This window comes from Erpetoichthys calabaricus, chromosome 7 (genome assembly GCF_900747795.2).
Source record: "Erpetoichthys calabaricus chromosome 7, fErpCal1.3, whole genome shotgun sequence".
NCBI lineage: Eukaryota > Metazoa > Chordata > Cladistia > Polypteriformes > Polypteridae > Erpetoichthys > Erpetoichthys calabaricus.
Genome location: NC_041400.2, coordinates 187731699 through 187744203, shown reverse-complemented (window position 1 = coordinate 187744203; position 12505 = coordinate 187731699). Strand labels below are relative to the sequence as shown.

Genomic DNA, 12505 nt, shown 5'->3' with positions numbered 1-12505 from the left:
CTTAGTGATAACGGCAGTAAGATATCACATAGGAGAAATAACTTAGCTTTGTTCAATGTTTGGCTTACGCTGCATGACAGACGAAGGAAGCCAATGACAAGAACCCAGTTCGGGAATGGGGGCCCGATGTGTAGAGTCTGCCATTGTCACCGTTGCAGTGGAAGGATTTTCAGGATCGGATGACGTGATCTCCCATCTGTGCCGGGCAATGTTCCAAGGCTTTCTACTCTTTCTTCACGTGCAGACCCTCCCTTATTTCCCCTTGGGATTAGTAAAGTATCTATCTATCTATCTATCTATCTATCTATCTATCTATCTATCTATCTATCTATCTATCTATCTATCTATCTATCTATCTATCTATCTATCTATCTATCTATCTATCTATCTATCTATCTATCTATCTATCTATCTATCTATCTATCTATCTATCTATCTATCTATCTATCTATCTATCTATCTCTTCTCCAGCTTTGGTATTACAAGACTGCACCTATTTAAGATGGTGGCACCCACCACTGTGTTTTGCTAGTATTGGATTTTCATCTATCTATCTATCTATCTATCTATCTATCTATCTATCTATCTATCTATCTATCTATCTATCTATCTATCTATCTATCTATCTATCTATCTATCTATCTATCTATCTATCTATCTATCTATCTATCTATCTATCTATCTATCTATCTATCTATCTATGGTGAATCATGCAATTCCAAACAAGGCCATAAAGGACACAGTTTTATACCGATTGTGACAGACAAAAAATAGCATACAACAGTCCTCCGTCTGACTGCCCATTTCCCATTGTCTCTATCTGTCTTGTCTTATATTATAATTTTTGCCTAGCAGTTCTACATGGTGAACCCCTGTGCTAAATCTGGCTCTGTGTCAACTGTGCATGTGAGTAGAAAAAGGCAGATTTATAAGATATATTTGCACAGTGACATATTAAACTTATGCTTATCATAGCTATTCTTGGTGAAGTTAGAGACGAGCATAGGGAAGGGTTTCACCGGGTTATCCATATTACTAACCGAGAATGGTAAACCGGATATGGAAGCAGGTATGCCCGTGGACGCAGGAGACATAGTGCTCAGGCGCCACACAAAGCCCTCCCCCCAGAGTGAAACGGGACAGACTCTGACACGCAGGCGCCACACAAACCCCCCCACAGACTACGGAGTCCATAGAGACTACGAACGACGTAACCACACAAACAACAGGAGTCAGTGCCCAACCCCAGAGTAAAACGGGACAGAATACGGAGTCGAGAAAGGTTCACAAATCAAACCCGACATGATACGCCACCCCAGAGTAAAACTTGACAGACTACGGAGTCCAGAAAGGGTCACAAATCAATTGGAGTATGGAAAGCGCAAGATAGTACGCAAACACACTACACAGCATGCTCCACGCACCTCTAATAACCCACAAGCAAAAACACGATATAGTACAGAAACCCAACAAATACGGACTCCACAACATATTTGAATCACATTACAGTGATACAATATTAACAGTGCAACCACACAAAACACAGGCACAACACCTGATGGGTAATAAGAATAAACGGACACTCCGTATTAAAGGTTCGTCATCCTCACACGTGAAAACTATACAGCATAAGTGAATCATCACATTACAGTCATACATTATTAACAATTCAACCACAGAAAATGCTACGTATTAACAGTAAGTGCAATCCATTATCCATATTACTAACGCTAAACAAGGAAGAACTAATAGAGTTACGCTCACGGCTCCAAAACAGTAGACCAGATACCACTGTTAACGCGACGGGCTATATTATGTCCAAAGAATATTGATGTTGATCACATAAATAACCAAGTCATTGCATTACTTCCTGGAGAAAGCCGCCTCTTTCCAAGTACTGACAAAGTTGATTCTGAAGACGAGATTGAACATCTTAATTTCCCCTTAGAATATCTGAACACTATTAACCCAGCCGGATTACCACAACACAATCTTAACCTTAAAATCGAAACAATTGTCATGCTATTAAGAAACCTTAATACTAAGCAGGGTTTATGCAACGATACACGTTTAGTCATCAACACCATGACAGACATTGTTATTGAAGCAAAAATACTTACAGGATTACATCCTAACAATACTGTTGTAATTCCTAGAATTGACCTGACAAGTTCTGCCCTTGAATTACCATTTACACTTGGGCGACGCCAATTTCCCATTAAACCTGCATTTGCCATGACAATCAACAAATCCCAAGGACAGACCATGGACAAAGTTGGCATATACCTCTCTGAGTGTGTATTTGGACATGGACAACTTTATGTGGCCTTCTCATGAGTTCGGCGTTCATCTGACATTAAAGTTAAAGTTATAAATACTCCAAACCAAGGAAAACTCATTCAAGGACAACAAACCACCTTTACTACAAATATTGTATATAAAGAGATATTCCAATAAATCTTTGTGATTTACCATACAATACGTTCTTTACTTCCTATATGTATCATCTACACCTTTACACTCCAATGTATCTCATACATACATCAAACAATTTCGCGTTACCCAACACCAGAGGTTGGCGAGCGAAGCGAGCAGGGGGCGGAGCCCCCTAGTTGCAATGATAGAACATAAGAACATCAGAAATTTGACAAATGAGAGAAGACCATTCAGTCTGTCAGGCCCAGGACAAGTGGAATCCATAAATAATGACAGACTATAGTTGGGCACTGCAATGTGAAGCATCAGATGTGGCGTTCAAGCAAAAATCAGCAGCAAAACATTTCTAGCTAAGCTGAACTAATGCAATGTGTCAGCAACATTAAGTGAGTAAACACACTAAATTTGATCAAAGGTAATTTGCTGTTTCTCCAAACTCTTGTGTGATATCATGAATCTGTAATATATTTGTGTTCAAAATGTTTCGGGAAGCATAAGTTTTGAAAAGCTTTGTTGTCACATGTTATCGTGTCTTTACATATAGCAGGTCTGATGAGCTGTCAGCCTACGTGAATCATTATTAATTTTACTTTTTAGTAAAACAACAGCTTTTCCCCTCAGTTTTTGGGGTCTAACAAATGATGTGTGGAAAACCTCTCTGTTTTTGCCCCCCATTCATGCTACTCTGCCTTAATTACACATCCCAGTTGAGCACATCTAAAGACTTTTTTTTTATAATATCCTTCAAAAACCATCATAAATTTAAAATGATCCTGAGCATTGTGCATATTTATAATTTGGTCACCACATTCTACAATCACGTACAGGGGATTCAGAAAGCACTCAGGCCCTTTCACTTTCTGACTTTATTGTGTCGTAGGTTTCATTTTAATTGAATAATTTTGCCATTTTTTCCCACCAGTCTACACTCAAAAGCCCATAATGACAAAGTGAAAGTGTGTTCAGAAAGGTTTTCAAATGTATTAAAAAAAATCAAAAACTGAGTTGCCATGAACGCTTGCATATTGTAGTCTTTCTAGTTAGTCAATATAAGGTGTCATTTTGTTTGACTTCTCACTACATCCATAATGGCTAACACAGCACAACACCCTACTACTACAAATAAATCCCAAAATCATTTTTATAGGCTGGAATGAATTGGAAATTGTGCAAATGTGTTTTATTTCTTGACAACTGATAATCTTTTTCTCCCTGTAGTCGCTACGTCCTGCACTGCTTAATGTCAGAGAGATGTGCTACCGCATTAGTGATATGGGACTCTGCCGAATTGAGAAAGGCCATACCTACACATTACACGGCTTTAAGGAAACTCAGCTTCAACAGCTTAAAGAGGTTGGTTACTTTTTTATTACGAAATTTGCTGTGCTACCCAATCTAAGACATATTGAAATGAGACCTCAGTGTTAATGTTTACACTGCACCATCTATTGGAATGTATTTTCTAATGCCTGTAGTAATAAAAATGCACTGTATTATTTGTCATTCCAACAGAAGGCGCATTACAAGCATTTTCTAGCAATAAAATGTGTTAACTTCAAATATTTGTGATGCGCCATCAGGGATGACAAATGCAATACATGTCTCTGTTATATGCCTTTTGCTATGGGATTCGTAAAACAGTTTTAATGCTTATGATGTGCCATCTGTTGGAATGACAAATGCAATGTGTATGTCTCTGTTATATGCCATCTGATATGGGATTCATTAAAACAGTGTTAATGTTTATGATGTGCAATCTGTTGGAATAACAAATGCAATGCATATGTCTCTGTTATATACCACTTGGTATGGGACTTATAAAAGAAGTGTTAATGTTTGTGATGCACCATCTGTTGGAATGACAAATGAAATGCATATGTTTCTGTTATATGCCATTTGCTATGGAACTGAGAAACTGCAGAGCCACACCGCAAATCCACACCAACAGTTCTACATACCACCAGTTTCATGGCAGAAATAACGTTACCTCATGTCTATAATACTCACTAATGACACCCCTGACATTAAATTATCCCGAAACTTAATGTATTTGTACTACGTGTTAACCACACTAACCCCTAGCCTCAACTTTGACCGTGAAACTGCTACTGTAGACCTGTGGTGACGTATTGTCCTGCGACTCTGCAGTTAGATATTACAGATGGGATCCGTTAAAAGAAATGTTAAAGTTTGTGATACACCACCTGTTGGAATTATAAATTCAATGCATTTTATCACTATAAATTTTTATGATGTGCAATCTGTTGGAATGCATATGTCTCTGTTATATGCCATCTGATATGGGATTCATAAGAAGTGTTAATGTTTGCGATGTGTCATCTGTTGGAGTGACAAACGCAATGCATATGTCTCTGTTATATGCCATTTGCTAATTGACTGAGAAACATCCAACTGCAGAGCCTCATCACAAGTCTACACCAACAGTTCTACCTACCAGCAGTTTCACTGCAGAAGTGTTGTCACAACACATCTATACTCCATGCTAATGGCACCTCTAACCTTACGTTACCCCTAATCTTAACACGATGATGTGATTATGTAATTATGTAATTTGTTATACTGTATAATAAAATATTAAGTAAGGTCTGTGTATCCAGTCCCATAGAGCAATCTGATTGGTCAGTTTGGCTTTGGAGGTGTGACAAACGAGAAAGTGCCGGCGTGAGATGCATGTGGAGGACTAAAGGTGCACACTGATTGGTCAGTTTGGCTTTGGAGGCATAACAGAAGAAGAAGTGCAAGTGTGAGGTGTACATGAAGGAGTAAAGGCGCATACTGTTTGGCCAGTTTGGCTTTGGAAGCGTAACAGAAGAAGAAGTGCAGGCGTGAGATGCACGTGGAGGAGTAAAGGCACATGCTGATTGGTCAGTTTGGCTTTGGAGGCGTAACAGAAGCAGAAGAGGAAGTGCGAGTGTGAGATGCCAATGAACGAGTAAAGGTGCACTCTGATTGGTCATTTTGGTGTTGGAGGTGTGACAAACGAAGAAGTGCAAGAGTGAGATGCACATGGAGGAGTAAACGTGCACTCTGATTGGTCAGTTTGGCTTTGGAGGTGTAACAGAAGAGGAAGCGCAAGTGTGAGGTGCACATGAAAGAGTAAAGGAGCATGCTGATTGGTCAGTTTGGCTTTGGAGGTGTAACAGAAGCAGAAGAGTAAGTGCGAGTGTGAGATGCATGTGGAGAAGTAAAGGCGAATACTGAATGAGTTGCCTTCAAGGACAAAATGTGTAAGACCGAACAGGAGACGAGAAAGGCACCATGAAAATAATGATGGGGTCTGAGAAGCAGGCTTTACGGGTGAAGAGAGGGTCAGACACACGTGAATACTGAAAAAAGGCACTGAAAGTGCACGGAGGGCAAGAGATAGCAAATGTCTGTAAATTATTCTCTGTCTGTCTTCGACAGTTTCCTGTGTTGGTCTTAAATAATTCTTAAACTGCACGTGTCTTTCAGATTTCTTTCCGTTTGGCAGAATTTAGAGAGCTTGCCAAGGAGGTGGTAAGGAGTTCCTGCCGGACAGCTTTACTTGAAGCTGGGTATACTCCAGATGACTACTTCCATGAGGTAGAAAATCCAGGTAAGTTGCAAACTAATGAATTAAGTGTGAATGTTGGTGCACAGCGTCTTCTACCCTTAACTGAAAGAAGCCATTTGAGATGAATTGGGCATCTAAAGAACCAGACCAGGCATGGCTCATTGAGATGACACCCCGGGAGAAAAACATTTTTTTCTCCCTACAAAGGGTTTTTTTGGGGTATTTTTCACTTGTCTTCTTAGAGAATCAAGGTCGGAGGTGTGTGTGTGTGTGTGTGGGGGGGGGGGGGGGTGTGCATGGGGAGGGGGAACTTGTCAATGTCAAAAGACATGTAAGATGAGGAGACCAACACACACCAGAATCTCCTACTCTTAGCAAAAAAATAATTCTATCGGGAACGGAACCAGACAGAACCTTTGCCCCAATTTGATCCCAATTGATGGAGATGTCCTTTATGTATTTAAAAAGAAAATAACCACCCGAACAATTAAGTCAATTAAACAAACAAGAATATATATTATAAACAACCAAACGAAACTGTAAACAACCTTTAACCAATCCTACACAAACCCAGAACAAATAAACAGATACTAATTAATATGACCACCCCCTTGAACCCCTCTATAATGCACTCCTCAGAAAATGTCAAAATAGAAAAGGAAATGAGACAAGAATAATAATGAAAAAGAAATATGAAAATGTTCAACAGCACAAACATATTCACAGCACGTACATACAGTGCATCCAGAAAGTATTCCCAGCGCATCACTTTTTCCACATTTTGTTATGTTACAGCCTTATTCCAAAATGGATTAAATTCATTTTTTTCCTCAGAATTCTACACACAACACCCCATAATGACAACGTGAAAAAAGTTTACTTGAGGTTTTTGCAAATTTATTAAAAATAAACAAATTGAGAAAGCACATGTACATAAGTATTCACAGCCTTTGCCATGAAGCTCAGAATTGAGCTCAGGTCCATCCTGTTTCCCCTGATCATCCTTGAGATGTTTCTGCAGCTTCATTGGAGTCCACCTGTGGTAAACTCAGTTGACTGGACATGATTTGGAAAGGCACACACCTGTCTATATAAGGTCCCACAGTTGACAGTTCATGTCAGAGCACAAACCAAGCATGAAGTCAAAGGAATTGTCTGTAGACCTCCAAGACAGGATTGTCTCGAGGCACAAATCTGGTGAAGGTTACAGAAAAATTTCTGCTGCTTTGAAGGTCCCAATGTGCACAGTGGCCTCCATCATCCGTAAGTGGAAGAAGTTCGAAACCACCAGGACTCTTCCTAGAGCTGGCCGGCCATCTAAACTGAGCGATCAGGGGAGAAGGACCTTAGTCAGGGAGGTGACCAAGAACCCGATGGTCACTCTGTCAGAGCTCCAGAGGTCCTCTGTGGAGAGAGGAGAACCTTCCAGAAGGACAAACATCTCTGCAGCAATCCACCAATCAGGCCTGTATGGTAGAGTGGCCAGACGGAAGCCACTCCTTAGTAAAAGGCACATGGCAGCCCACCTGGAGTTTGCCAAAAGGCACCTGAAGGACTCTCAGACCATGAGAAAGAAAATTCTCTGGTCTGATGAGACAAAGATTGAACTCTTTGGTGTGAATGCCAGGTGTCACGTTTGGAGGAAACCAGGCACCGCTCATCACCAGGCCAATACCATCCCTACAGTGAAGCATGGTGGTGGCAGCATCATGCTGTGGGGATGTTTTTCAGAGGCAGGGACTGGGAGACTAGTCAGGATAAAGGGAAAGTTGACTGCAGCAATGTACAGAGACATCCTGGATGAAAACCTGCTCCAGAGCGCTCTTGACCTCAGACTGGGGAGACGGTTCATCTTTCAGCAGGACAACGACCCTAAGCACACAGCCAAGATATCAAAGGAGTGGCTTCAGGACAACTCTGTGAATGTCCTTGAGTGGCCCAGCCACTAACCTTGAATGTTGTGGGGCTTTAGTGATCCGAACTCACCTTAAGGGACAATAAGTAGTCGTGCAGGGCAATTTACAAACAGAGTCCTGCCTCGATGGCGCCAATTACACTCATTCGCAAAGATTTCCACTCTCCCAGGAGCCGACAGGGGACTTGAAGTGTCACAAACAGTGCGAGACAAAAGGACGCTGCCCTAAACTGCGAAGCTCTCAACATTCCGTGCCTCCCAGTGTCCACTTTGTTCTCATAACCCCTCGCAGCTGAAGGCGGTCTCGTCTTCACATTGCTTACAGCTCGCCGCAGTTAAAAAGTAGAAAGACGCAAAGCTGTTTTCTTCATCTCTTCTACTATCAAGTACTGCCAACTAAAAAAAAAAGTTACAATGTGTCAGTTTCCGCGACAGTCACTTGGACAAATAAATAAAACTTCTCTGTCAGAACGCGCCTGGCGGCGGATGGCTCAGTGCTGTAGTCCAGAGAGGAGGGCTGGGAGAGGACAATGCGGGGCGCACTTCTATGGGATTTCCGTTTCATACGTAATTTCCATATCATGTGTTAATATATGCACGGCGGACGCACAGCGGACGCACCGAGGCGCATGCGCACTGTGGCCTTGGCACCCGTCCCAGACTCCAGCGGTGGCGCCCGAACAACACAACCTCTGAGCGCCCAAACAACACAACCTGTATAGTCAAACGCAGCGGCTTCCCAAAACGCGGCGGCTTCCCAGAGTCAGTAGGTGGCGCCCAAATAACACAACGTAATGCGCCATGGCGCCCGCCCCAGAGTCAAACGCAGCGGCTTCCCAGAGTCAGTAGGTGGCGCCCAAACAACACAACCTGTGAGCTACACTTGCTCTAATCCACTGTGCCAGTAATATAGATCACATAACGGTCACAGACTCTAACCCAGCGGCTTCCCAGACTCAGTGGCTGGCACACGAACACCACAACCTGTAAACTAAACTTGCTGTGCTCCACTCTGCCAGCAGTCGGTGTCAGCAAAGGCAATGGAATCACGTCTCCACAAAACGAGACCGCTTTAGTACAGATATGCTTATGTCATTAAATGACATTTCCCCAGACGCACCCACCCTCCATGATATGTCATCCATCCAGATATCGGACGGAACAGAAACTGATTGCCACTCTTGGATTTCCGATTCGCTAGCGAATCGCGGGCTTACTTGTTTTATATGAGGGCAATCCCAAAAGTAAGGTCTCCAAAGCGGTGGGGACGTAGAGAAACTGTTTGTACGGCTGTTGGCCACACTGTTGTGATTGGTGCTTCCTCCACTCCCAAACAAGCATGTGCGGCTTCACTGGGAAGCTCAATCTTGGTTTGGCAGCCCTTGAAAATGGAGCTCCCGTTGAACGCTACTGCCAAGTGCGAAGTTCGCGCAGGAGACTGTCAATTTCCGACGAGACAGTCGCGAAGGTTGAGGAAAACATGCGTAAAGATCGGCGGTTGGAACTTCATCACCCACCCACCCTATAGTCCGGACTTGGCACCCAGTGACTACCACCTGTTCCCTAAGTTGAAAGAATATTTGTCCGGAAGGCGATTCTGCTCCGACGAAGAGATGAAAGATGAGGTTCAACGCTTCCTGAAGGACATGGCGGCGAGCTGGTATGACATGGGCATTCTAAAACTACCACAGCGTCTACAAAAATGCATTGACTGAAATGGCGATTATGTAGAAAAATACATAATTATTTAACCTTTAAAATATTATAGAAAATAAACGGTTGTTTGTATTTCTAAAAAAATAGGAGAACTTACTTTTGGGATTGCCCTTGTAGATACTTCTAATAGCTTTGAGTAAACATTATTCTTCAGTTAGTGACAGCCTTGCCATATGTAAGGTGTAGAGGCATACGGTTTTAAACCGTGACCGTGCCTGGGCACGTGCTCCTGCCAATGGGCATACGGGTCATTTGAATGTGTAAAGTAACTCGTGCTTATTTAAGCGCAAAACCGTACGTTTAAAGCGTACAGAAGAAGAAGCTAAGAATCTTAAGCATAAAAGAAGTTAAAAATCTTTAAGTATAGAAAGAAGAGGTAAAGAACTGTTAAGTACAGAAATAACTAAAATCCATCCATCCATCCGTTATGGATGGATAAATAGATAGATAGATAGATAGATAGATAGATAGATAGATATGAAAGGCACTATATGATAGATAGATAGATAGATAGATATGAAAGGCACTATATGATAGATAGATAGATAGATAGATAGATAGATAGATAGATAGATAGATAGATAGATAGATAGATAGATAGATAGATAGATACTTTATTAATCCCAAGGGGAAATTCACATTACATGGAGCTGCCGAAAAGGCTGCCACTCTTGGCAGCGCCGGAACTAACAATATTATCCAACCCGCTACATCCAAACTACAGGGTCACGGGGGTCTGCTGGAGCCAATCCCAGCCAACACAGGGCACAAGGCAGGAAACAAACCCCGGCCAGAGTGACAACCCACCGCAGGACACACACAAACACACACACACACCAAGCACACACTAGGGCCAATTTAGAATCGCTAATCCACCTAACCGGCATGTCTTTGGACTGTGGAAGGAAACCGGAGCACCCGGAGGAAACCCACGCAGACACGGGGAGAACATGCAAACTCCACGCAGGGAGGACCCAGGAAGCGAACCCAGGTCCCCACGTCACCCAACTGCGAGGCAGCAGCGCTACCCACTGTGCCACCCAGTAATAATATTAATAATAATAATCTGTAAGCTACTATGAAGTTTGCTGGTCTGCATAATGGTGGTGTCATCAGCGCTACCAGCTCCTAGACCTAACTCCCTGGGCGTAAATCCTGCACTCAGTCATTGTATGTGTGGAGTTTGGACGTTCTTCCGCCGTCTAGGTGGGTTTTCTCCATGTCTCTTTTTCCTCCCACCTTCCCAAAGATATTAGGTTCATGTTTATTTCCAGATCAGCCCTGTGTAGTTGTGTGCATGAGTGGGTGCGCATATTGGACACGTGATGCACTGATGCCCTGTTGACAGTTGGTTCCTGCCTTATGGCTAATGTTGCCATAATAAGTCCTAAAATGGGTTCGTTAAATTTACAAATGTTATGACTTAAACTTTGTTTTTTAAAAGTTTGCTTTTTTTCCCATCCATCCTAAGTTGAACTGGAAGCAATATATGGTGACACAGCAGAGAAAATGACTTACACTGAGCAGGCCAATAAAAGAGCTCACTGCAAGCGACTGACCTGGTGAGTAAAGTTAATCTTGTAAGTTTTGGAAGCATTTGCTTATCTCATTATTTTGCTATACATGATTTTGGTTACATAACTACAACCCCAATCCCAAAAACATTGGAACGTTATGAAAAATTCTAATACTTGTGAAAGACAAAAAACATGTCTGTGAATTTACTTTGACATGAATTCAAACTAAAACAGTACAAAGAGAAAGGGATTTATGTAACATTTAATCTAAAAATAGCTGAGCTACCATTCCTAGTCTGGCTGAAATCTAAATAATCAACATACACCTCAGTGTATTCAGCATTAACATTTGCAGTGCACCTCTAGTTTAATGCATTCTGCAGTGCATGTACTAATAAAAATTCATTGAATTTGTCATTCCAACAGATGGTGCAACACAAAAAATAATTATACTTTCATTCTTTTGCATTTCATTTTAAGTGTCTGTGTGTCTGTGTATTTGTGTTTCCATCCTGTTGCTATGTCTCTGTCATTCAAACAGATGGTAACGGAAATATGACAGACATTTGTAATAATAAAATGCATTGTATTTTTCATTCCAACAGATGGTACAACACAAACATTAACACTGCTTTTTACAAATTCCATATACAGTGGCATATAATAGAGACACATGCATTGCATTTGTAATTCCAACAGATGGCACATTACAGACATTAACACTCTGTTTACAAATCCCATAACAAATGGCATATAACAGTAACATATGTATTGCATTTTCCATTCCAACAGATGGTGCATCACAAACGTTAAAACTCCTTTTATGAATCTCATACCAAATGGCATATAACAGACACATATATATTGAATTTTCCGTTCCAACAGACAGAGTATCACAAACATTAAAACTCCTTTTACAAATCCCATACCAAATGGTATACAACAGAGACATATGCATTGAATTTGTCATTCCAACAGACAGCGCATCACAAACATTAGCACTGCTTTTAAGAATCCCATACCAAATTACATGTAACAGAAACATGCATTGCATTTCACATTCCAACGTTTGGTGCATCACAAACATTTGTAGTAACAAAGTGCATTGCATTTGTCATTCCAACAGATGGTGCAACACAAAAAACAATTAAACAAAATGAAATGCAAAAGATAATCCATCTTAATGAAAGGTTAAGTGTCCTTGTGTCTGTGTATTTGTGTGTCCATCCTGTTGCTATGTCTCTGTCATTCAAACAGATGGTAACGGACATTTGACAGACATTTGTAATAATAAAATGCATTGCATTTTTCATTCCAACAGATGGTGAAACACAAACATTAACACTGCTTTTTACAAATTCCATA

The 12505-nt window shown here is 41.3% G+C and overlaps 1 protein-coding gene across 1 annotated transcript in view; it reads left to right on the top strand.

The window, feature by feature from the left end:
* Positions 1 to 12505, top strand: part of dnah6 (dynein, axonemal, heavy chain 6) — a 439386-nt gene that overhangs the window by 49200 nt on the left and 377681 nt on the right. The window contains exons 6-8 of the mRNA XM_051929949.1: positions 3655 to 3789; positions 5911 to 6034; positions 11095 to 11185. Coding sequence (XP_051785909.1) covers positions 3655 to 3789; positions 5911 to 6034; positions 11095 to 11185 — 350 coding nt within the window. The remainder of the gene's footprint in view (positions 1 to 3654; positions 3790 to 5910; positions 6035 to 11094; positions 11186 to 12505) is intronic.